Source organism: Antechinus flavipes, chromosome 4 (assembly GCF_016432865.1).
Source record: "Antechinus flavipes isolate AdamAnt ecotype Samford, QLD, Australia chromosome 4, AdamAnt_v2, whole genome shotgun sequence".
Classification (NCBI taxonomy): Eukaryota; Metazoa; Chordata; class Mammalia; order Dasyuromorphia; family Dasyuridae; genus Antechinus; species Antechinus flavipes.
The window spans coordinates 425,314,805-425,342,802 of record NC_067401.1 but is presented as its reverse complement, the minus strand read 5'-3'; the positions used below and the strand labels follow the sequence as shown (position 1 = coordinate 425,342,802).

At 35.1% G+C, this 27,998-nt stretch overlaps 1 protein-coding gene across 1 annotated transcript; it reads left to right on the top strand.

The window, feature by feature from the left end:
- The first annotated feature begins 696 nt into the window (after positions 1 to 696).
- LOC127562909 (flavin-containing monooxygenase 5-like) lies at positions 697 to 26,996 on the top strand. Its single transcript, XM_051998957.1, has 9 exons — positions 697 to 864; positions 3,694 to 3,831; positions 7,533 to 7,721; positions 9,301 to 9,463; positions 11,237 to 11,379; positions 11,777 to 11,976; positions 13,884 to 14,239; positions 16,875 to 16,947; positions 19,805 to 26,996. The coding sequence occupies exons 2-9, from the start codon at positions 3,700 to 3,702 to the stop codon at positions 20,157 to 20,159; spliced, it is 1,611 nt and encodes a 536-aa protein (XP_051854917.1). The 5' UTR covers positions 697 to 864; positions 3,694 to 3,699; the 3' UTR covers positions 20,160 to 26,996.
- The last annotated feature ends 1,002 nt before the right edge of the window (positions 26,997 to 27,998 follow it).

The following is a 27,998-nucleotide window of genomic DNA, read 5'->3' as shown; positions in this document are numbered from 1 at the left end:
ACAGAAAATAAGTAGGTAAGAATCGGCTTTTCATATAACAAATTAAGAATCAGTTTATTAGTTTATTTAGTTATTCAAAGGATAGACACCTAGGTGATGAAAATAGATGCTGATCTAGAAAATGCTCATCTTCTTAAGTTCAAATCCAGCCTTAAACACTTAAAAATTTTGTGTACTTGTTTGCCTCACTTTCCTCATCTGTAAAATGAACTAGAGAAGGAAAGAGCAAAAAAGTAAGAAAAGATACTTCAGTTTCTTTGCCAAGAAACCCCGAATAGGGTCACAAAGAGTTGGATAGAACTAAAAACAATTCAGTGTTTTCCTTTGGTACAAGGAAAGAAAAGATGCAGAGTGTTCTTTTGCTCCCCTCTTTGTTGAGCAAGGAACTCCCTGACTTTCCAAATTCCAATGATAATTTAAAATGAAATGGAACAGATCCCATTACCTGAAATTCTCTAGGGAAATAGTAAAATGAATTGGTACTAGTCACATTTTAGGAAGAGGAGGAGATAATCTGTGTGGTTTGTTTTGGAAAAAGAAAAGATAAAGAAGATACTTTCAGACATCTTAAAGAAAACAGAACTATATTCATAAATCTGTCTGAAATGGGGGTGGGGGTGGGGGATGGTACACCTCAATACTGGGTTGTGATACTTAAAGGGAAGCCTGCCTATTGGACCCAGAGACAAAGATCTTCAGAACAAGACAGAAGAATCCCTGTCAGATTTGCTATCATTCAACTAAGAGACAGAATCTGAGGTGGCAGCACCTGCAACATCCTCAGCTCCTACCTATTACCGTGATTGCAGTAACATCAAGTTATTCTCAGGAGTCTACTCTGCGGTGAAGTTCTAAAAACTTTTGGTGAGCATTCCTTGCTTCCCCATAACTGCATTTAAAATGGTCCCAGATCCCTGACTTGTTAGACAAAGGGAAGCCTTTCTTCTTTTCTCTTTACCAAACTCTCTTTCCTCCCATTTTCTTTGGTTAACTAGGGTCCACTTATCTAGGCTGTCTAAGTAGAGTCCATTGGAGTACTTTCTTTTGTTTGTTATTGTTATTGCTTTTATTATTTATTATGTCTTATTATTACAGTTATTGTTGTTGTTGTTGTTGTTTATTGTTGCCTTAATTATTTTTTTAGAGAGGCAAGAGATATAGAGTAAAGTTTGCCATACCCTGGACATAAGTCCAGAGTCCTAGATTCAAATTCTAATCACTACACCTAAAGATGATGTTAATAGTTTTATTGAGCTGGGTTGAGCAAAATATCTTACAACATTTCAAGCATTATCAAACTCTAGACAGCTAGATGGTGCATGAACAGAGTCCTGAATTTGACATCAATATTGTTGATGTCCATTATTGTAATTATTGGCTATTATTTTAAATGCGAATGATTGCTATCCATTTCTTACACATAGGGTAGTTGTGAGATAAAATTCATAAAATACTTTGTAATTGTAAAGTTCTATGTAAACCTGAATGGCTCCATTTTCTCACTGTATTTTTTTTATAAAGCATTGTATTGGCTGGTACAACTATGATTATCCCCATTCTACAGATGAAAAAAATGTGAGTTTAAGAAGTAGGGTAATTTGTCTACCATTACATGGTTGAGAAATGGGAGAGTTATGGCTATTCTGCATTTCCCAGTGTTACTAAATAGGTATCACATCCATTAAGTGGGAAATCATTTACTCTATTGTTGACCTTGCAGTTCCTAATTAGTCAGTACACAAAATGAAAAAAAAATGAACTCTGCAAGCTCTTGGGAAGATTTATAGAGAACAATGTATTCGTGGGGATGAGAGTGGGGATTTCATTCTTTGTGCAATCCCAGCACTTACCAAAATTTTTAGTGCATAGGAATTTAATAAATTCTTGTTGATAGTTAAGACATATTCTGATTGATAGAATTGCCACAAACATTCCATATAAATTACAAATTTTCAAAGAAATAATTACATGAAAATCAGAGCAGACAGAATTTAATCTTTGAGCATTTGAGAAAGCATGATTCAGAATCTCCTTGTGGCTCAGAATCATTTCTCACTATACTAGTAAAGCACAGAAGTATATGCTATTAAGAAATTTTAATTTTATAGGATTGAAAATAGTAGGCAAAGGAACATTTTCCATCACATACCTTTCCAAAAATGATAATGTAGAAATCTTCCCCTGGCTAGTCATCAGTTGATAGCCTAGCAAAGATGGGAGTTGCTATTTACTCTGTCATAGAATGATGAAATGGTAAAATTGCTGAGAAAATTGGAAGGATCTTGCTTTAATATCTTGTAACTATATAGTTGTGATAGGATTGGTTCACTGTCCCCAGAACTATGCAACTAAAGAAGCATACTCATGTTCTAAGTTCTATATTCTCATAAGCAAAAATCTGAACCCAAAGCTCCTAGGTCCAGATCTACTTCATAAAGGTTCACTAAAAAGAAAAAGACTTTCACAAAATGATGCTAAGTCCTTCTTGAATCTGCTAGGCAGGGAGGGGAGAGAGAAGAATTCAGTGCAAGAGTGAGACAGAAATTTTTTTCAGGTCTCCCTTACTTAATGCAATGGAGTCAAGTCAAGCCAATAATCATTTATTAAATGCTTACTCTGTGCTAAGTACTATGCATAGTGTATTTCTAAGGGACACAAATACAAACAAAAAAGGTGAAGGAAGGAGGAAGGTGAGATGAGCACAATAGTGAAGAATGGGTGGTGGGAAATATGGTTGAATAAGAAATTTGATCGTTCAGCAAATTTTTCTATTAAAGGGAAGTTTTCTTTGATGATCTAAACAATTGGCAAATGAACATTAAAATGTATGCTTGATTCATTCAACAAGCACTTTCATTTAACTCCCAATCAGTGAGAACTGATAGGGCTAAAGCATTAGATCTTCTGAATTGCTAAAAGGTGAAATTCTTTCTATTATCATTTTCATGTAAAGTAATTTCTTCTTTGAAAATTGGTATGGGGTATTAGTGATAATTCTATCAATCAGAATATAACTCTTAACTATCAACAATATTCAATTCACTATTGGCTCAGCCTCCACCACATGCCTGGCATTGTACTAGGCACCAGAAATGTAAAAACAATAATTAAATAGTCTTTACCCTAAAGGAGTTTATATTCTATTAGGAATTTACATTCTGGTCATTTATTAAGAACTTACTATGGGGGGAGCTGGGTGGTACATTGAATAGAGCAAAATCCCTGAAGTCAGGAGGACCTGAGTTCAAATCTGACTTCAGACACTTAACATTTCCTACTGTGTGACCCTGGACAAGTCACTTAACCCCAATTGCTTCAGGGGAAGAAAAAAAAAGCTTACTATGTACTGGATACTCTTTGGTGTCCTGGGAGAGATGCAAAGTCCATATAAGATACAGTATTTTCCCTGATGGAGTCCACAGTGTGATAGGAAAATAAGACATCAATACTCAATAACACATGATAACTACAACAAAATCTTCTGAGTGAGAATCAGGTAACATTTCTTCTTGCCAGGAGAATAACAACACTTTGATGATATTTTTGTGTTTATCTTTACATTTCAGCAATACTTATATATAAGTTATTTTACTCCCTATTCTCAGTAGAAAATACAAAAGATAGAAACCAGGAACCAAAGAATCCCTGTCACTGAAAAAGTATCAAATTTGTCTGCTTCTTCCCCTGACACAGGACACCATGGTAAAGAGAGTTGCAATCATTGGCGCTGGATCCTGTGGCCTCCCTGCCATTAAGTGTTGTCTGGATGAGGGGCTTGAGCCCACCTGCTTTGAGCAGAATGATGATATTGGAGGACTCTGGAAATTTCATGTAAGGAATATTTCATTTCATATATGTGTGTATATATATATATATATATATATATATATATATATATATATATATATATATATATAATGGAATCTGCTAAAAATTTTTACTTAAATGTAGAACTAGGTAGGACAGCCAAGAATAATGAAAAGGACCTTAGATTTGGAGTCAGAAGTTCTAGTCAGCTTGTTTCCTCAATGACATTGGGCAAATCATTTAATTTCTCTGGGCTCAGTTTGAGTGTACTGACCTAGAAAATCTCTAAGGCCTTTAACTTTTAAAAATCCCATTATCTCTATTTTTTCAGTTCCTAAAGAACTTGCCTTCCATTTATAGAATTCAGAACTGGAAGTAACTTTATAGATCATTTATCACAACATTTTCATTATATAGATAAGGAAACTGAGGCCCACAGAAGTGAATGGCCTTGTCTACATTCACATAGGTACTAAGTTATAATAAAGTCGGTATTGGGAACCATGCATTTTGACTTCAAATCTTTTTACTTTGTCTTACTGCTTTCCATTTCTTTCTTGAAATTAGAATTTAAGACTGATTAAGAAAAAAAATAATAATCCTCCCCCCCAAAAAAAAGATGATAAGGATCAAGTAAGGACCCCTTGCAGCCCAAATAAACTGAATATTTGTAACAAGCCATAAAAATAGATTAAATGATTAAAAATTAGATCATGTTTCAAATATTTTCTAATTTATAAAATAATAATAACTATGTTATTATCTTTTAAATTCTGGGAATTTTTTTTTAATTTGTGATCATGTTATAAAATTCTCTATCCAAAACCCTATACATAAGCTTACAAATTTGCTTGTGATTTTTATTTTGGAGAACTGTGAGTGCTAATTGAGTGACCTGGGTATTAAAATTCTTGGGCATTTATTTATGGGGTTCTTGCCTTGCTCCAGGTACTCTATCCTCTTATCTTGTGGGATCTGTTGTAATTATTTTGTATATCATCATATTTTCTTTTCTTTGAAATTGTGAAGTTGAAGAAGTTTGCATAAAACCATTATTTTGTTATCTTGCTGGTTGTATAGGTTACACCTATTTCTTAATTATAATCAAAGCATCAAAATTGGGAGAGATCACTGAAATCACTTAGTCCTACTTGTACCTCAATAAGCATTTCTTCAACAACAGTCCCAACAAATGGTCACCTAGGAAGATTTTCATTCAATAACATAAATAAACTATATGCCAAGACAATCCATACTACTTTGGGATATCTCTAGTTTGCTAGGAAGTTGTTTGGTTTTTTGTTTTGTTTTGGATTGTTTTAGATGATAGACAGATAGATAGGTACATAGGTAGATAAATAGATGGATAGATAGGAAGGAAAGAAGGAAAGAAGGAAGGAAGGAAGGAAGGAAGGAAGGAAGGAAGGAAGGAAGGAAGGAAGGAAGGAAAGAAGGAAGGAAGGAAGGAAAGAAAAGAGGGAAGGAGGAAAGGAGGGAGGGAGGGAGAGAGAGAGAGAGAGAGAGAGAGAGAGAGAGAGAGAGAGAGATATGCAGAGAGAGAGAGGGAAAGAGAAGGAAGGAAGGAAGGAAGGAAGGAAGGAAGGAAGAAAGAAAGAAAGAAAGAAAGAAAGAAAGAAAGAAAGAAAGAAAGAAAGAAAGAATATGAGAGAGAGAGGGAGGGAGGGAGGGAGAGAGGAAGAAAGGGAAGGAAGGAAGAGAGGGAGGGAAGGAGAGAGAGAGACAGAGAGAGAGAGAAGGAAGGAAGAAAGAAAGAGAGAGAGACAGAAACAAAGAAGGAAGGAAGAAAGAAAGAAAGAATGAAAGAGAGAGAGGGAGGGAAGGAGAGAGAGAGAAAGAAATAAAAGAAAGAAAGAGAGAAAGAGAAGGAAGGAAGAGAGGGAGGGAGGGAGGGAGGAAGGAAGGAAAGAAGGAGGGAAAGAAGGAAGGAAGGAAGGAAGGAAGGCAAGAAGGAAGAGAGATATTTACTTCTCTCTTTCTATCTGTCTATCTATATATACACCACATCTAAATCTATCTCTTTGCTTTTAATAATTGTTGCTATTTCTGTCTTTTGGGACCAAACAGATCAGTTCCTATTACATATGACAGTCCTTCAGATATTTAAAATCAGCTCATGTCCCATTGCCCCCATCATTACCAAGATTACTCCTCATCAAATATCTCTGATTTACTTCATTCTATATTCATACACCTTAACTTTCAGTCTCCAAACATCCTTTTAAATATGCTTCTATATCACCCATATGGTTCACTTTTCTATCTCTCTTTTACTTCTCCTTTTTGACTTAAATTTTTCTACAAAGTGAGTTAGTGTTTATTTTATGGCCACTGACTACATTCAATACACAGACACAGAAACCATGACAGAAATGTAAGGAAAAAAAATCCCCTTCCCCCAATCTCTACAGAAAAAATGTCAGAAATTGACTTGGAGGTTCCGAAGGCTAATAAAAGTATTTTTAAAATGCTATCCATTTTCTTTTCTTTTCTTTTCTTTTCTTTTTTTTAGTAATTATAACTTTTTATTGACAGAACCCATGCCAGCGTATTTTTTTACAACATTATCCCTTGCACTCACTTCTGTTCCGATTTTTCCCCTCCCTCCACCCCCTCCCCCGGATGGCAAGCAGTCCTATACATGTTAAATATGTCACAGTATTTCCTAGATACAATACATGTGTGCAGAACCGAACAGTTCTCTTGTTGCACAGGAAGAATTGTATTCAGAAGGAAAAAATAACCCGAGAAGAAAAAAAACAAACATGCAAACAGTTTACATTCATTTCCCAGTGTTCTTTCTTTGGGTGTAGCTGCTTCTGTCCATCATTGATCAATTGAAACTGAGTTAGACCTTCTCTTTATCGAAGAAATCCATTTCCATCAGAATATTTCCTCATACAATATCATTGTTGAAGTATATAATGATTTCTTGGTTCTACTCATTTCACTTAATGCTATCCATTTTCCTAAGAACTTTAATTCTTATCATTTCACTTGATCTTCCCAATAACCTTATGAAGAAGGTAGGATTGGTATTATAAACCTATTGTACAGATGAAGAAACTGAAATCCAATGATGCTATATGATGTGTCCATTGTCACAGAGTTGATTAGCATCTACATGTCTTCATTCTCAATGCAAAACTCTCTTCATTAAACAAATATTAAATATATTTTTAAAAACATTAACTATTATGAATTACTTTTGAAGTATAAAGAAGTAATAGATAAGACATGGTGGTATACATTAATGATATAATTGAATAAGCATACTAAATAATGTTAAAAAAGTGTTATTTTCATTTGTCAAGATATTGGCTGGAAAGCAGAGGAATAATTTTTAATTAAGGGCTCTCAAGAAAAATATTTCAAAAAGTCTCTTTTGTAACTAAATCAATGTCAGTTGTAGAGAGGTGCTTACTTTCCTGCACCTAGTTTGCACCTAGTAATACATAGTTAAGTTAGAAAAAAAAAAGATCCACATATTTATATCTCATTGGACTAGTTATAGAGCATATATTGTACAGACAAATAAGAATGGATCAGGAACATTCTTTTCATGAGAATTTAATGCTTCCTTAAGAATCAGAGAACTGAGGGTGGCCTTTTGCCTACGTGACATAAGCAACCAGTGATTTGTAAGATTTATGGATTTGATCTTGGATGACAAACCTAAACAGTTTTGGCTTGCTTTCTTCCTGAAGGATGAAACTATTGAGGGAAGGGCCAGCATATATAAATCCTTGACAATTAACACATCTAAGGAGATGATGACATTTAGTGATTTCCCCATTCCAGAAGATTATCCCAACTACATGCACAATAGCCAAGTCATGGAGTACTTCTGGGCTTACACCAAGCACTTTGGACTGCTGTCATATATATGCTTTAAGGTAAGGTGTGAGAAACATTGTATTGTCTATAAAAAAAAAAAAGTATGGATGCTCAGCTTCACATTAAAAGTCCTTCATAATTTGGCCCATAATTACCTCTGCAGGCTTTCTGCCTATTACTCCCCTTGACTTGGTCCACATTCCTACAAAGAAGGCTTGCTGACTGTTCTCTGAACTTGGTCTTCTAACCCCAGACTCTGATTTTGCACAGATTGTCTCTCAAGTCTGAAATGTACTGCTTCCTCCTTTCTGCTTTTTTGGAATCCTAGATTCATTTAAAGCTCAGTTTATGTGCAAGCTCTTTCAGGAAGGCTTTTTCAATCCATATCATTCTTATTTTTCTCCTCCTCCTCTTTAAGTTATCATGTTGATATTTACCTGTTTACATGTGTAATTCCCTAAATGGAATATAAGCTTTTTGAAGGGATGAACTGTTGTCAAGGGATTTTGTGTATGTTTCATGTTTGGTCTTGGGCCTGACATCGTATCTTGTATAGAACAAGTACTAAATAATTTCAAGGCAACTAAAGGGTATAGTGGACAGAATGTTGGGTCTGGAGCTAGATGACCTAAGTGCAAATCTGCCTCAGACATTTAATAACTGTGTGATCTCAGCAAATCATTTAACCATGTTTGGTTCAGTTTCCTTATCTGTCAAATGAGAAAGAAATGACAAACTATTCTAGTATCTTTACCAAGAAAAATCTAAATGGGGTGTCAAGGAATCAGACACAACTGAATAACTTTTTAGATACAATTGAACCAGTATATATAATATACTTTGGCCAGTGAGATTACAGAAATTATAAAAGTATCAACTTAATGCAACAATAGTAATAATAGTACTTGTATTTTGAGAATCATTTAAGATTATTTTCATACATACAAATCTGGAACTTCACAAGAAGTAGATAAGGTCAGAGTGGGGATGCTAATATTCAGAGACTGGACTGATCTAGTAGAAGATGGGAATTGACAGGAAGAGAGAAAGAGTGCATTGGGATGAACCAGGAGATTCCTAGCAGTAGGCAAGAAAAATACATTCGTAAACGTTTCCATTGTCATGACAATCTTGCAGCAAACAGTAGGTTGAAGTCCAGGTTGGCCAATGGTCCTGACAGAGATGCCCAAATGTGGACAGCAAAGTTGAGAAAGGTGTGACATCAGAGAGATTTAGTCCTATTTTTGAAGTTGAGAGTACAGAAAGTCAGATTCTGACAGGCAGAAAGTGGGAGGTAGAAACAGATAGATACTTGATATTGCTCCACTAATAGCAAGGAGCCCAGGCTGAGGTTCTGAAGTAAGACTTTAGCCTTGAGGAAGGCTGAAGAGAAGGAAAAGCCCCATCTTATGTTCCACCAAACGATCTCTCACCTGACTATGTATTTCCTTCTGACAACACACATTCTGCGAGGGACAGTTTAATAAGATAAGACTCGGAAGTGTAGGCTAGTCTTGCATTTATAAAAGGTCAGTTTCCTTGTCTTGGTCAATGGCCACTTTTATCTTCCTACCCCAAGATTAATCAATCTTCTTCTTACAATTTTTCTGTTTTTTTTGTTTGTTTGTTTTTTGTTAGACCACTGTTCTCAGTGTAACAAAACAGCCAGATTTCTCTATCACTGGCCAATGGAATGTCATCACTGAGAATTCTGGGAAAAAGGAATCATCCGTCTTTGATGCTGTTTTGGTTTGCACGGGCCATCATGTTGAACCTTACCTACCACTCTCATTTTTTCCAGGTAAATTATCTGTGGGAAGTGTCATAATTTACATGGCTGTATGTTTTAAACATATTTGTCTAGTGAGAAAAAATATTTAAATTATCTTTAGGCTTAAACTTGAGAGTAACCAACAGACACAGGACTGATCCAGAGATAAACCTCTCAGCCATCCAATTGATTGTTTTTTGTTTGGAAATGCAATGTGCTGGGACAGCTGGGTAGCATAGTGGATAAAGTACCAGCCCTAGAATCAGGAGAAACTGAGTTCAAATACAGTTTTTAGATGTTTATTAGTTGGGTGACCCTGGGCAAGTCACCTAAGCTTGGTAGCCTGGAAGGAAGGAAGGAAAGAAAAAAGGGAAGGAGGGAGAGAGAGAAGGAGGGAGAAAGGAGGTAAGGAGGAAGGGAAAGAGAAAAGGAGGGAGGAGAGAGACACAGAGACACAGAGAAAGGGAGAGGGGAAAAGATCAATGTGAGAATTTGGGCAAGTCAATTCCCATCTCTTGGTCTCAGTTTCCTTGCCTGCAAAATGAGAAACCACTTAGAGAGTGAGATCATGATCCCATGACTTTGGCACTTCATTTTTAGACCTCTGTAAAGCAAACATCCTATATTATCATTATCCTCTTCCCCTCCTCCTGAAGGGGATATGTATATAATGTTATCTGCTTATGTAACATATCAATTATATTTAAATTCTAAGGCAGTGAGCTCACAGACCTCTGGTGTTTAGTCAATGTTTGTGCAATTAAACAACAATTTAGCAAACATTTATTAAGTGCTTATTATATGCAGAGCACTGGGCTAACCAATAAGAGGGGAAAACTAGTTAGACAAAATTTGCCCTAATTCTCACAGGGCAAGCTAATTCGAGGCAAAATGTGATCTTTTCTTTTCCTCTACAGTTTCCTTTGCTTCCATTAAGACTCAGCTCAAATCTCTTTCTGCTGGAGTCTTTCTCATTCATTCCCCTCCAACTATGAATGCCTTTCCTTTTCAAATGATGTACTATGGTCAGACTTTAGAAACTCTTCTAGATATGCAATACTACTACTACTACTACTACTACTACTACTACTACTACTACTAATATCTAACATTTATTTAGTACTATGTACCAGCGAAACATTTTACAATTATTATTTTTTATGTAAGCCTCACAGCATGGTATTATAGATGCTATTATTATCCCCATTTTACAGATGAGGAAACTGAGGCACAGAGTGGTCAAATAACTTGCCCAGGACAAGGGTTTGCTGCAGTATTTGAACTCAGATATTCCTGACTTCAAGATCAGCACTCTAACTACTGTACCACCTAGCTGTCTTGATGATATAGGATTCCATGATTTTAATTAATTCTTTATTTCAGATCTCTCTCTCTCTCTCTCTCTCTCTCTCTCTCTCTCTCTCTCTCTCTATATATATATATATATATATATATATATATATATATATATATATATATATATAGAACATAGTAGGTGTTTAATATATGTTCCTTTCTTTATCTGAAAGCCAAGGTGGGATAAAAAACAGCATAATTGGTGTATGATTTACTCAAGGTCACATGTCCATTTAGTGGTGAAAAGATCACACTTAGAGTTCAAGCCTCGCCTCTTTTCTGAAATTCAATTCAGAAAACAGCATGACCATTTATAAAGAATATAGATAGGGCTGGATGATGACATTTGTGATTTCTGGTTTAGGGAAAATCTATGCTCAAGAGAGTCTTCATTCTGGGATGAGATATGATCTAAAAGCCTTTTGTTGTCTGTTTTTACCCTTACAGGTATAACGAAATTTAAAGGGCAAATCTTGCATAGCTGGAAATACAAAGAGCCTGAAAATTTCAGAGACAAAAGAGTGGTTATGATTGGCCTGGGGAACTCTGGAGCAGATATCACTGTGGATCTCAGCCACACCACAAAAAAGGTTCAATTTATTCCAACCTCCCACTGGATGTTGCTCTTTTGAACACCTACTAAGGTTTTTCCAGTTGAGGAATTATTTGGAATTTCTATCCTGTCATCTTTTATGAAATACTGTACATTCATTCTAGTTTTAGTCCTCCTCCCTACCTCCCTTCAACACAGTTAAGATGCAGGCAATTACTACATACTATTAACCCCAAAGCCCTAAATAATGTATTATTTATTTTCTCCTTTCTTCCCCATCTCCACTCTCTTCCCTGTTCTGTTCTCCTCTGAAAAGCAATAAGGTAGCTTGACCCAAAATGAAACCCTTTTATCCCATCCTTCTCTTCCCATTTATAAGAATAAAAAATGAGAGCTGGTTCACCTAATCTGAAGTTTTTTGCCTTTTGAAAAAGATTTTCCTCAGCACCAGGTCAGGATCATGGGTGCTGAATCGTGTTTCAGATAATGGCTATCCACTGGATGTTACATACTTTACTCGCTTCAGAAATGTCATCCGCCATGTTACCCCCTTGTGCCTACTGAATAGGTGGGGAGAAAACAAACTGAATTCAAGATTCAACCACATAAACTATGGCCTGAAGCCTTCCCACAGGTACTGACTATCATTCCAAAATAGTATTTCCTAGAAAAGATGTGTTAAATGGAAATATAGTAATAGAACAGTGACCTAAAATCTTGAGAGATGGTAAATAATTTTCTCTGAATTGTCTGAAAGTCTTGCTTCTAGGAATTGAAATTTTATTCAGAAATTTTCCTTTTGTCAGGGACAGAACCATGAGTAACATGACCAGCTGGGAATTTTTCTAGGCATCAACATTGGTCAGGAAGCTATTATTTTCCCAAAATAGCAGCCTGAAAACCACTGCCTCTATACCTACCACCTCTATTTCTCTGTCACAGGCCAGCCTATACCTATAAAGAGTTTATTTGTAATATGGGTAATAGAAGACATGAAAGGGAAATAGCATGAAATTGTGAACAATAAAGATGAATGAAGTGGAAAGGATGATGGGTTATTCATTCTCCTGACACAACTGTATCCCTAGTTGAATTGTCCTTCCTGGGAGCTACTTAAATTACCACCCTATGTGGCCCCTGTTGGACTACTCATCACTAATTTACTTGATACTAGGGGTCAGGACTCCTAATAGCACCTCTGAGCCATAAATGCAATAGACAACATTCCCTATTACAGGAGAAATTTTACTTGAGGATAAATAAACTCCCTTCCAATTTAAATTTTAATTTAATTGATAGGGATGGATGTGAATCACATTGAAGAATTTAAAAAACCCCTGCATTTCTTTCTCAAAACTTCTTCCCCAAAATTCCCTAAATTTTGTTCAAATAGGAACTTTTTCAACCATAACTTAAATTTCACACAAGTGCAAAGTTTTCAAATAATCAAATATGATAAAATGGAAAAAAAATCAAAACTACCAAGAAATAGAAATAGAACATACTTTACAGTTGTATATAAGCCAAGACTTATTCTAAAGCATGGAACTATGGCCCCCACCTATTCCTTTTGAGTTTCTAGAAGTCACTTGAGAAAATTGTGTGTCCCTTGGATTCTGGGCACCCTAGTTCTGACTAAACAATTCTAGATATAAAATGCCTAGTCCAGATAGAGATTTTTTGAAAATTTTCCTCCAACTCCCTCCCACAACCATTACACATTTTAACAAATACAGAGGGAAAGGCTGAATTTGCACAAAGCCATCCACACATTCTTGACTGGTCCCTCTGTATTTGTCCCTCTGATAAGTGACACTGTGAATATATCAGACATTTAACTGCAATTTTATTGGAATAATCATTTTTTTGTCAAATGTAGGGGTAGGAAGAAGAAGGATGAAAGGATATAGGTCACTGTGTTCAAGCTTATGCACTAAGCAAAAAGTAATTTCACAATTCCCTGCAAGTGATTTCACGGCTTCTTTTAACTATAATTTACTCAGATTGTGAAGGGAACATTTATTTATCCTCTGCATACTCTTTGATCTCTGGAGGGAACTTTAAGAAACTGGGTGAAGGTTAAGAGCTAGGTGATTCAATCATTCAGCCTTTATTTTTGCTTAGTGCATGAACTTGAACATAATGACATATAGTCTTTCATCCTTCTTCTTTTTCCCATCCTTAGATTTGATAAAAGATGATTATTCCAATAAAATTGCAGTTAAAAGTCTGATGTATTCACAGTGTTACTTATCAGAGGGACCAATAAAGAGTTTGTGGATGGCTCTGTGCAAATTCAGTACCAACATTGCTGGAGGAAAAAAAAAAAAAAAAAAAAAAACCTTAGATGTTCCATCCCCTTGTTGTGGGTCATTGTATCATTATGCCGTGGAGGAGAACCTATTTTAACATCAGAGTAGGAAAAGCCCAGCATACATTTGGCTGATTGATTGAATCTTTCATTATGGTGGATGGGAATCTTCATAAACCTTATATCTAAGTTCTTTCTCTTCACCCGTTTTCTTGAACTTTCCCTAACAGGTTCCTCAGCAAGTATCCCATTGTAGGTGATGACCTTCCCAATGGAATCATCTCTGGCCGAATCATCGTGAAACCAAATGTGAAGGAGTTTACTGAATCCTCTGTGATCTTTGAAGATGGTACCAAGGAAGATAATATTGATGCTGTCATCTTTGCAACGGGTTACTCCTTCTCTTTCCCCTTTCTTGATGAGTCTGTCATCCAAATCAAGAACAACCGCATCTCCCTTTATAAATATGTCTTCCCTCCATTCCTGGAAAAGCCAACATTGGCCATAATTGGTCTTCTCCAACCTCTGGGAGCCATCATGCCAATTGCAGAGTTGCAAGCCCGAGGAGCTACCCGAGTCTTCAAGGGTAAGAGGGAAAATATGACAAATTAATGAAAGAGGGACCCATAAGTTATTCCTTTCTTCTGCTGAACCTTTCAAATTAGATGTTGTGACTCTTGGGTTCTCTGTTCAATACTGCCAAACTCCAAATGCTTGGTCATTGTTCTCTGAATTGAGGCCATTGGAACCCAGATAACTGCCCTTTCCTGTTTCCTATATCTATTCACATCATCCAGCTTTTATGACTCTGATGAGCAATTGAATTTCAATATGGTGGAAGATGTGGGTTCTGGCTGAGGATAAAAGTGTTGTGGTAGAAAAAACACCAGACTTGGAGTCAATCTGAACCCACATTCACATTTTAGTACTACTTCTTACTGTCTGTGAGAACTTGGACATGTCTTCAGGTCTCAATTTACTTCATCTATAAATGAGGAGATTGAACCAAATAAGATGATAACCTTTATGTAGTTTGTGCTTGTCAAACTTCATCTTCAATCTTGTGTCTCCTTGTAGAGAAGGAAATCGACTAGTTAGTATAATTATAAAAATTTAAACTATTCTCTGTTTCTGTGTGAATGCAACCTACTTTTCCCTCTCCTGATGTCATGGTCCATGTTTTTTCTCCATTCTTTGCTTTCCTTTCATCCTTCTCTTTGCATATTTCATTCTTGCTCATACTTTAAATTTTAACTAAATACCACATTTTCCATGAAGGTAAGCATGAAGCCTACCTATAAGTCAATAACAATCTTTCTTCTACGAACTCAAGCAGTACTTTCTTTTTATTTATCATCTATTATAATTATCTCTGGATTTGTCCTAGCCCCTTATGATAACAGAATTGTAAGGAACCTTAGAGATTACCTAAAGTCATCAATTTCCTTATTTTGCAATTGTAGAAATTTCTTGATTAAGATTATACAGGGAATACATTGATTCGACAAGAAGCTTCATGAGAGCACGTACCAAGTTTTCATTCAGCTTTCTATCTCACCCATTACCCAGCCCAGTTCTCAATACATAGTAGGCACTTCAATAAATGTTTATTGAGTTTAATAGTGCCTAGAATTTCCAAAAGTCCAACTAAATGAAGGCAACTATATGGTGCAATAGACAGAGTGCTAGGCTTGAAGTCAAGAAGACCCATCTTGGTGAGTTTAAATCTAGCCTCAGACATTTACTAGTCATGTGACCTTGGACAAGTCAATTAATCCTGTTTGCCTATGAGCTGGAGAAGGAGGAAATGGCAAACTGCTTCATTATCTGTAAATGAAAGACCTGACATTGGAGTCTTCCAGAAATCAGTTCTTTTTTCTTAAATGAATTAAGGAATCCTGTTGCTTTGCCCCAGAACTGTTTTTCTTTTTGTTTACTGTGTTCTGTGAGAATTTGCTGTCTTTAGTTTCATAGATCTTAGTTATTTCCCTATTCTTCTACCATGATTATGGCTCAGAATCCCAAATGCCTTTGCCTCAAATGTATCTAGATTTCTTCTATTTCATACCAACCCAGAATGCTAAACTTGAAGTCAAGAATATCGTGTTGAAATCTTATATCTAATATTTTCTAGCTATGTGATCTTTGACAAGTCCCTTAACCTCTACCTGACTCAGTTTTGTCATTTATAAAATGGGAATTATAATAATATCAACTTCACAGTATTATTGTAAAGATTAAATGAGATAATATTTAATTAATTTGCTTTATTTTAATTAATTACTAATGGTAATTTATTTTATATATTATTTTATATTGTAATGTTATATTACATTATAAATAATAATTTAATCAATGTAATTAATTAATTAAAATTAATGAGTTATGTATAACACTTAGTAAATTAAAAAACCCATTATGGATGTTATAATAATAATTACAATTATTATTATGATATTAATATTTCATAATATTTATAATTGTTTTTGTTGTATTCCTCCTCCACTATTGACTTCAGATCACAAGTGTGTTTTTCCTAGGACAGGCATTTACAGAGGGAAAATAAGTTAGAAATTCAGAGATAATTAAAGTGAGATTCAGATAAAATAATAAATTTATTATTAGAATGGACCTTAAAACCCACATCTTGCCCACACAATTCTAAATAAATAAGATCTGGGAAGGGAAGACCCTCAGGATTTGTGGCCAAAGCAGAAGTGACTGCTATTTATGTTCAATAGGAGTCAAACAGGATCCAAACACTGACAGCTACCTAGCTAAGAATGGGTTGTTTTCTGGCAGAAACAGTTAGCAGGTCACGTTTGATCCTTGAAGTTCATTCCAGCTTTGACCTCCAAAAAATTACAAAGATTCTCTTAGCTCTTGTTATCATAACTTTATAAATATAACTGAATTAACTGATAGTCTTTAGGACTGACAGCATTTCTGAGGTCAGCCTTTAAATCAATTAGATCTGAGGCTATGGGTAATTTACAGACATATAGTAACAAAAAAATAACCTTTATAAGCTTTTTTGCAGTTTCGTGTTTTGTTTTTGTTTGTCCCCTAATATCTCCAGGCACCATTATGGGAATTAAGCATAATTCTAGCCTATTTTTATCTATTGACCTGATACTGGCAAATGGTAAAGGATGTCTGTACATAAGGATTATACCATCTCCAGTTGAAAAGTAAAGAACCATACTTTGCCTCTTTTTCAGGTTTGATTAAACTCCCTCCTGAAGACATTATGATGGCTGATATTATCCAAAAGATAAAGGAAAATGAAAAAAGGTACAATCCAATCATGTAGGGCCCACCCAACCAATCATAGACTTGAATTTAGGGAAATTTTTCACTGATTTTAAATTCTCTTTTCATTTATTACACTTGAATTTCTAAAACCTAGATCCTAATGAGTAATTAATTTGCCAACAGTCTACTAACAGATTTATTGATTCTTCTTAATGTGTAGAACATAGTGTTAATCATTAAAACACACACACAAAAAAAGAAAAGGCAAGAAAAAAAGAAAGAAAAGATCTTTAAAAAGAAGATAAAGGAGATTTAAAAAAAAGAAAAGAGATAAGACATATATATCTAAAAAAAAATAATCATTGTAAGGGCATATAGACAATAAGAGCCTGATGACATCAGGAGAAGAAGTCATTGTGAGCTATGAAGAATCTCTATTTTAAACTGTTTTGCTATATGGAATCACTAGGTAGGAAGTATTTTGGAGGAAAAGATATCAGATTTGTAGTTGGGAAATCTGAGTTAAAATTCTTGTTCTCATACTCCTTAGTTGTTTAATACTAGATATATCCCTTAATCTCTCTGAACCTCAGTTTCCTCATTTCTAAAATTAGAATCACTGTTTGCAACTGAGAACCTTTTTCACCTTAGATATTTACTTTGAATGATGGAAAAAGAACTCAAGTGATTTTTTAAAAATAATGTTAAACTTTTTTATTAGACTACACAAATGACAATTTGAGAACTTAAAATATAGGCATTTATGTGAGCCAAAGAAATGGATATATAGGAATAAATGATCATAAATTTAGAACTAGAGAGGGCCCCAGGAAAAAATTGAATCGTTACTCTTCATCTATACCACCTACAACAAAAGTCAACAAGAGTTCATTAGCACTCTCATACTATATATAACACTTAACATTTATACAGTGCTTGCCACATGCCAGATAACAAGCTAAGTGGTTTACAATTGTTATCTTATTTGATCCTCATAATAAGCCTGGGAGGTAGATAATATTGTTATTTCCATTTCACATATGAGGAAACCAAGGTAAACAGGGGGTAAGTGAATTGCCCAGGATCACACAGCTAATAAGTATCTGAGTCTGCATTTGAACTCAGGTCTTCTTCACTCCAGGCCTAATGTTTTATCTACCATAGCACTATAAATAAACATTTAAATACTCATGTGGATTACAGTGTAAATGTAGATAAAATGTAAAGGAATAAGATTAGTGTTATCTGATTAATTCACTTTGGGATTGAGAAATCTCATAAATTATCTTTCCAACTACCTAATTTTATGGATAGGGAAACCAAGATGCAGAGATTTGTCCAAGGTTAGACATTAGCATAGCTGGATTTGAAATTAGTTTCTGTTGCTCTAAATCAAGCCTATTCTATTACTATAAGGAATGTTGGCAAATATCTCAAAATAATAATTATGAATTTTCATGGCTACTGTTTTAACAAAACAAATATATTGGAACTTGCACATCCACGTAAGTCTTCATGTCACTCCTCAGAAACCAATGATAAGAAATGTATATAATATACATATACATATATATAAAACAATAATATAAAATAAGAAAACTTATTTTTCTAATGGTATTTCCATTGACTCACAACTTTTTGAGAAGACTCTTCTTTTGGAATTTCCTACAGCTCAGTATTTTGAATATCCTTAATGGTAGCTAATGCCTTGGTCCTTTGAAAGTAGATTTGATTTTGGGGAAAAACCCAGTCATTTAGAACTCAGGTATATAAATAATATAAATGATCAAACTGGGTTATAGCATTTTTGACACATATATGCTCCCCCAAAGTAGAGTCTAAATATTTGTGAGGCATTATATAGCTCTGAAGGTGATTTCAAAGGAAATTCTGAAATGTTTTGCTCAATGGCAATATTTTTAGAATAAATCTTCCATGAGACAGTGAGCTGGGCCTGGAGTTTATTGGGGAAAAAAAATAATCACACTGAAAAATAGAGACTTATCAGTCACCATAATAATCATAAAAATAGTGTGCCACTTTAAACTTTTCATAACACTTTGAAACATATTGCCTTATTTTTTCACAACTACAACCTAAATGACTTTCAGAACCTTCCCCTCAAAAAGTGAGAATAGAGAGGGATAACTTGTTTGCAAAATTAGACCTGGAGCCCCAAAATGTGAGCAATTGTTACTTATTCGACAAATAATCCAATAGACATTTATTAAGTAGTGACCAGGAGCTTAGCTCTGTGGTATGAGCTATTGATAAAAAAAAAAACCAAACTATTTTCTGCCCTTCAGGAACTTACATCTTACCATAAACCCATTCAAGAACAGAAAATAAAATGTAGCAGCTACTTGGACAAGCTACCTCACCCATAAATGGCAAACCACTCCAGTATATTTGCCAAGAAACCCCAAGTGGGGTTACAAAGAATCAGACACTACTGAAATTACTCAAAAACAAGTGAGACATTGTAAATTTGCAAAGCGATAACAAAGAAACAACAAAGCAATCAGACATAGCATTCTTTGGCCTCTGTAGGCTATTCTTACAGAGAGCTATTTTCTCATTCTATCCTAGTTACCATAAATTTTGGTATATCAAAAGATGTAATATGATGGAAAGAGTTCTAGATCAAGAGTTGAGAAATTTGGGGGATAAAGTCATTTCTGCCATTGTGAGGATGTGCAACTTTCACTTTCTTTGTATTTCTGTTTATATTTCCATAAAGTGAGGAGATTGAAAAAAGATTATCCCTACTTGCTTCTAGCTAAAAAATTCAGTGATTTTAGATAGATTGTTAAAGTTTCTTTTCAAAAGAAATTCCCAGAAGTTAATATCAAACACACACTGATGAGTTTCCTATTTCCCTCCCTTTTGTATCTAGGTATGTGCCTAGTCAACACATCAACTTGCAAGTACAATATGTCGAATACATGGATGAAATTTCCAGCTTCTCTGGAGTCAAGCCCAACCTGCTGTCCCTATTTCTCAGAGATCCAAAATTGGCTTGGGAAGTCTTCTTTGGTCCTTGTACACCAATCCAATTCCGCCTCATGGGGCCAGGGAAATGGGATGGAGCCCGGGAGGCTATCCTATCTCAGAGAAAAAGGATCATCAGAGCAACAAAAACTAGGGAACCCCCCAACACCAGGGAGGAAGACCCTTTGTCTTTGGGCTTCATGTTTTTGAAAACTCTGTGGTTCTTGGCATTTTTCATGGCGATTTTTGTTTATTTGTAATTTGAATGATCTCTCCTAGAAAAATCCCAGCCGAGATTTCAAATTCATATATGTCCAACATGCCTACAATTCCTTTTCACCACCTTTTTCTCTTAGTACTTAGTACTTTTTCTCTCCCCATCACAGAGTTAATGCTAAAAGCAGAGGGATGCTAACTTTCTCCATAGTATGTAGATAATCTGGGAAAGGGAAACTAAGTATCTTCAGGTGGATACAGTTCAGATCTGCCAGACAAATGTTCATCTTCTTTGGCGGTCACTGGTCCCCAATCCAAGAGATTCGCAGTTAAACTGACCTTTTAGCATTTTTAAAAGATGCCTACTGAGCAAAAGTTCAAAGTTCTAGCTCCAGAGCAGAATTTAAGCATAATATAAACAATTAGTTTGTGTAGAACACTGAAGCAGATTGTGCTTATGTAAAAACACACATACACACACACACACACACACACACACACACCCCACATACACATACATATTGGGGGGAAAAATCATACTTTTCTAGATTCATAGAAGTGAGAACCAGTTTACTTGGTTTCTACCATTTCAGAAACTAATGAGGATCAGGAAATTATTCTTCATTTCTCTTTCCAAGCCTTCAGGACTCCATTTGAGATTCCTTTCTCTTTGCTATGTCAAGAATAAGGGCAGGAAGGATAGTCCCTCACCCTAGGCTGAAATAGTTATGAAAAGTTGTTAATGATTATATTCATTCCCTTTAGCTCTTCTCTCTTGCAGGCTATAGAATCACCATTATTTTAAAAACTGATTTTCTAAAGTCTCCTTTCCAGCTGTTTGACCACCTCTATAGTTCTCCTCCAAAGTCTTCTCATCTTTTCTACATCTTTCCCTTGCCACAGACTCCAAATTCACTTTGGGACTCCAATGTAATTGATTTTGGCTGAGACTGACTTTGATTTGTTGCTGTAACTTGTATATCTATGTCAGTGCTGGGACCCTTTTGAGATAATATACTTATTCTCACAATGTTGCTATTGCTAAAAACACTTTTGGATTTTTTCTTTTAGAGTTGTCTTCTAAATCCATTTATCAGTTACACATGAAAACATTTCTCACTAACAGTAGTAATACTATGGTGTTTTTGTTATTGTTGCTGTGGCTGGTTTAAACCAAAACCAACAGTACTCAGCCTGATCACAGAGTGCCAAAGTTTGGTGCAGCCTTAGTGATTCCTTAGCCTGATCCCATCCTCATGATAGATGAGGGTACTGAGGAACAGAAAAATTAAATGCTTTGCCCAGAGGCACACAATTAGTTAGATGAAAAGCCAGGAATGAAACTGATTCAATATTCTTTCCTCTTGACCATTCTTCCTTCCCTCCATCTTAGTCCATAAACTTTCCTCCTAAATGACTTTGAACTGTTACTTCAAGTCCAAAATTCCCCTTCTTCCCTTTCTTCCTCAAAAATTTTCCACCTAAGAGGCTATCCACATTGACCACATGTAACCAAGTCTCTAAAATATAATTCCAAAAAAAGAAGTTTTCAGACATGGTAGCTTCATTCAGATAATGGTCCAATATTTTGTTACAATTGCAAAAAAAAAAAAAAAAAAAAACACAGTGCTCATTTGTGTAGAAGTGTATTGGCATTCTTTAAAAAAAAAATAAATAAATAGGCCATGATCATTATCTTACACTTGAAGAATTATTTCATCTTACATTTTACCTCCTACAATATTCAATTCACTTTGGCGCTGAGGGAGAAACAGAGAAAGAAACAAAGACAGAGAGACAGAAAAAGAAACAGACAGAGAAACAGAAACACACATACACACAAATTCTAGAACTATTTCTTAAGCACTTACTATGAAGTCTAACAGTGGTCAAGGGGATCATTCTTATGCATCCATAAGACTTTAAATCTGCATAGGGCTTTAATCATCTTTTAAGTTGCATCTTAACTCAGCCCTTCCTTCAAACTAACATAGTTACTATCTTAATTTCCAAATCAAGTTTGTTAGCATTCAGGGATATCATGATCATTATCATCAACACAATTAGCCTAACAATTTAAATTTGTATAATTTAGAAATAAAAACACATACACACTCATATCTTAATTTCATACTACACTGTAAACTCCTTGAAGGGAAAATCCATGTCCTATTCAACTTTATATTTTAGCACAGTTTTCTGCATGTAGTAGACAGTCAATAAATATTTTTAAACAAAAGAATGAATGAATTAATAATATGTCCCATTTCATGAACTCTCTATAGTGCCTTTCTGCATAGACATCTCTGTAAATGTTAGCTTAGTCAAAAAGTTAACATCTAACATCACTCAGAAACCTTCCTACTCTTCCCTCCCTCACCCCTATCTCATAGGAAGAATCAGCCTTTCTCTTTGCCAAAGCAAACCCCTCTATACTCACAAATGATTTAATTGTATTCTGTCTTCTTCAGCAGATTTCCTCCTCTAACATCCCTATTTTTTCACTAAACTTAAATCTCTCTCAGCTAAAGTGATTAGCTTTTTTCTTGCTGCTCACAAACATGCCCAAGTCTCCCCCATCATTGGAAAATCTTCACGTGATCCATCAATTCATCCCCATGAACTATTTTTCTAGCTCTCTCCTTCCTTTTATAACTAAACTTGAGAAAGCCATCTATAATTTGTACCTCCACTCCCTCTATTCTTTTTTAAAAACTCTGCAATCTGTCTTCTGGCCTCATCATTTAATTGAAACCTTTCTCCAAAGTTACCAATGATCTGCCATATCTACTAGCTTTTTCTCAGTTGTTTATGTGAAGAACTGTATTTAGACTACAGCTGTTCAAATAGGTTTCCATTTCTGAATAATAATGTAAAAAGCACAACCAAACACCAGAGGGCACTAGATAGTCAGATCCAATTTACAGGACCTCAAAACAATTCATTGCCAATTTTCTAGGCATTCTCAGCTGGATCATTGGAATAACCTCCCTGTCCCAAACAGCTTTCCACTCCAAGCCCTCCTCCATTCAGCAGTAAAAAGATTTTCTCAAAAAATAGATTTTTCTAAAAAGAAAATACATATATTAGACCAAAAAATAAACATTTAGCATCACACAACAGAATAGTACATTCTAACAAAATATTCAGGCCACGTGTCAAAGTATAACACCTGTACATGTAGCAAAGAAATATGAATAACATTAAGATATCAGCATATAGACATGGATCAGCCTATATAGCAAAAGAATAAACATCTAAAGAAGGGAGGGAGGGAGGGAGGGAGGGAGGAATAGACGAACATTGTCAAACAGTGATGAGGGTCTAGTTGAGGTTGTAGAACATAAATTTGAAGTAGACCTAGACAGAGCGGTTACAAAATTTCCTCCACCTTTATTCAGCAGCTCATGTATGAGCAAAGGTGGCAAATGGTGAGAATGAGCCAAGGTTGAGGCTTAGTAGGGCATAATCAATGAAATGATAAAGGGACTAGAGTTTCAAGAGAGGAAAACAGTGTAGATGTGAAAAAATTCACCACAGAGTCAAGATGGGAAAAGAAGAGAAAGTGGCTAGAATAAGGGGGTCATCCTGGGAGAAAAACTGAAGGGTCAAGGGATTTAGAGATAGAGGTTAAAAGAGTAGGGGAGAGGCAAATTCATGCTTGACGGGTTCCTCCTGGAATTGTTGGGAAAGGTGGGGCAGGGAAGGGAGATAGTTCTGGGTTTACCTGTTTGTATGTTATTAGAAAACTTCTGACTTTTGCCTGTAGCAAATGCTTAAATATTTATTACAGGAATATCTTATTTTATTGTGCTTTGCTTTACTGTTCAGGGAGTGTTTTTTTTTCTGTTTTTTTTTTTTTGTTTGTTTTTTTTAACAAATTGATGCTTTATGGCAATCCTAAGTCAAGCATGTCTACTAACACCATTTTTCCAACAGCATGTGCTCAGGTTGTCTTTGTGTCACATTTTGGAAATTCTCACAATATTTCTAACGTTTTCATTATTATCCATTATTATTCTATCTATTATGGTAACCTGTGATTAGTATTCTCTTATCTTACTATTATAATTGTTTTGGGACACTACAAATGGCACCCATATAAGACAGCAAACCTAATTGATAAATGTTGTGTGTTCTGACTACTCCACCCCCTAACCATCCTCCCATTTCTCTCCCCCTCCTCAGACCTTCCTTTTTCTTGAGACACAACATTGAAAAATTTTACATAAACTTAGTTGATAAAACAGCATCAGAATTTAAGAAGACTGACTCCAATTTGGAAAGAAGTTCTACTGTAGATAAAATGCTACAGAGAAATCTTTCATGAAAGGAAGAGCCAATCAATGCAGCCGACTTAATTGTCTTATTCTAAGAAATGACTATAGGGACTCCAACTTTCAGTAACTACTACACTGATCAGGCATTAGCATCAAGACAAGATCCTACCTATACCAACAAAAAGATTTACAATTCACTGAAAGCTCAAATGATGATTAGTATTTTTAGCAAGAAAATATTTTTAATTAAGGTATATACATTTTAGATATAATTCTATTATTGCACACTTAATAGACTGCAATGTAGTGTGAACATAACTTTTATATGTACTGAGAAACCAAAAAATGCGTGTGATTTGAGATATTGCCATATTTGCTTTTATATGGTAGTTTGAAAACCAAACTTGCAATAACTCCAAAGTATACCTGTATATGTTAACACCATTCTTCTGATTTTTAAAGGTAAATGCCAACTTAAAAACTAAGTGTTTAATATTCAAAGACTTTTGGACTTGAGGACATGGGTCAACACAAAATATAGGAGCTAATATCCTTCAGTCTTTCAAAGTTCACTGAGAGTTAGTTGTCATTCTTTCAACAACTTTCTTTTAACCAATTTTTGCTGTGAAAGGGGAAAGGAAACAAGCAGTTATTTATTACTTACTGTTTACCAGGAATTTTAGTAAGTGATTTACAAATATTGCTTTGATTTCACAACAACCCTATGAAGTGGACAATATTATTATCCCCATGTTACAGTTGAGGAAGGGACAATTAATGGCCCAGAGGGTGGAATTGAGCCTGGAATCAGGAAAACCCCATCTTTGTGAGTATATCTGAATATAACTTCAGATACTTATTACCTGTGTAATCTAGACAAGTCACTTAGTTGTGTTTGCCTCAATTTTAGTAATTTTTCTGTTTTTCCATTTTAAGTTTTGGGAAATTAAATATAATTAGTAATACTCTATATGATATGATACTCAGCAGCATATTACGACCTCACAAGAATTTAGGCAAGTTCAGACAGTTTTAAACTCTAGAAAATCTCCCACCATATCACATTCATTGAATTTTGACTCAGCATGGTATCATTTTATTGTTATTGTTGCTCTTGAGTAATCATTTCAGTCATGTCCAACTCTTTGAAACTTCATTTGAGGTTTTCTTGGCAGAATTTCTGAAGTGGTTTGCCATTTCCTTCTCCAGCTCATTTTATAAATGAGGAAACTGAGGCGAACAGGTTAAGTGACTTGCCCAGGATCACACAAGGAATTATCTGAGACCAGTTTTCAACTCAGGAAGTGGAGCCTCCTTGACTCCAGGCCCAGCACTCTATTCTAGTTTACCATCTAGCTAACTGTGGTGTCATTTTATAATTTACACTAAATCAAAATTAGCATTATTTGAACTTGCAACAAATGATTATTATTGTCTTAGCTGTATTCTGAACACAAAGAAAGTTAAGAACTCTCTTAGAAAGCATGAACTTGGAGATTGGTGATGAGTTAAGGGGACAAAAGACAGTTGTTGATTAAATTAAGTGACCAAGACTACCAAAAATGTATTAAACTCCCCCCCCCACACCACCACCACCAAGAAATGAAAGGTCCTTCTATAGTTTACCCTCCCCTTGAAAGGCAAATGCACCCTGGGGATCAAATAACCAAATATCTTGCCACATAATCTTCACTGTCCAAATAACATATATTAATGATGACAGGGAATGAGTATGTTTTCTACTTCCCCGTGAGGGAACTTGAGTCATTTTTGCTCACTTTGCTTCAGGAGCTACATGGATAATCCTTTTTATCTCTAAATAACATGACTCAGAAATTCCTTTCTTCTCTTTAACACTTTAAGGCCAGATCATTGAATGATTGAACTTGAAGTTATTCTTTAACAACTTCCAAGACTGGTGGAGGTTACCAGGAAATTTCTATTTTGCTGAGGAGGAGACATACCTACTTTCCCACTCCTCCTCCTTTCATTTGTTCTTTGTCCTTCCCCCTTCCTCTACTATTTCCTTAAAGAAAAAGTGAAGAGAAAAAGACAAAAAATATCCAAAAATGTCTAAGCAGGCTTTTAAGCTCAGTTTTAATTGGCACAGGAAAAAAGGATGTCCCTCTCTACCCCAGCACTGTCTGGTCTGAAACAACTCATTCATTAGAGTCCAGGTCCAGGCACTGAAAAACCTTTCATTGAGAGAATGCAAAAGGCAGTTCTAAACCAGCCAATTCATCTTGAAGCAAGCTAGTCAGAGCTAAATGGGACTTTGCCTTTTGTCTTCCACATATGGTTCCCTCTGAGCAGAGACTTGCTTGTGACAAGAATGATAGTCAAATTCACAAAGTCGGAGTGAGAACTATTAAAACTACAGTTTTAAAACTCCACTATCCACCCAACTACCACATTTGTTGATTGTCTACCATGTGCAAAGTACTATGGTAGCCTCTAGAAATACAAATTGTATATAATACGTGATTCCTTTTCTTCAGGAATTTGCAATGTAATAAGAAGAACCAAACATACAACTAGAAAAGTACAATGCAAACCATGTACTAAGTTCTATATTAAAGTTCTCTCATTCAGAACTGATAATTGTCTGTACTGTATGTGTGTGTGTATGTGTGTATGTGTGTGTGATTTTTATTATCTAGAAAATTCTAAACAATTTCTCCCCTCAATGAAATTTTCAGGGGGTCTTACTAATGACTGTAGCATTTTCAAATAAAAAATTCCAGATAATAAAGACGTGCTTTGGACAACCTTCAAATTCTAGAACCCTAGTCCTTAATTTTTGTTTGATTGTTTTTAAAGGATGGAAAGTAACAAGTATTTATGAAGCATTTACTATGTGTCAGAGGCTGTAAGTACTTTTACAAATATTATCTTTTTTAATCTTCACAGTAACCTTGGGAGATAGGATATATTATAATATTCCACTTTTGTGTGTGTGTGTGTGTGTGTGTGTGTGTATGTGTGTGTTTGTGTGTGTGTGTTTTACAGTTGTGGAGACAGAATCAGAAGTTAAGTGATTTACTTGAGATCACAGAGCTAGTATCTGAAGCCATATTTGAACTCAGGTCTTCCTAACTCTAAGACCAACACTCTATCTACTGATTAGCTCTTTCTATTAAAACAAACAAACAAACAAAAAGACAAAATGTCTCTAGGAGGCTACATTTTCCTGAAATCATATAACATGTGAATCAATAAAAAATAACAGTTGTATGATCTTTGGAAGACAAGAACAACAGGGGAAAACAACAGAGATATATGTTGTGCTTTTTGAAGACAATTTCTTAAACAACATACTATAGTGAAACACTTAATTATATCAAGCTAGTTGTCTTAATTTCTGATTTGCCAGTGAGACCAAGGCAATACTCATAGAATTCAATTCAATAAACATTTATTAAGCACCTATTAGGTACCAGGCACTGTTCTAAGTAGAAGGAGCTACCCTTAAAGAGAAAATATCTTTTTTTTTTCACTTAGTGATCCAATGAATCATCTAGAGATACAAATAAGAAAAAGACTTCCCTTGAATTTATGCAGTTTAAAGTATAATGAGAGGAGACAATATAAAAAAAGAAAGCT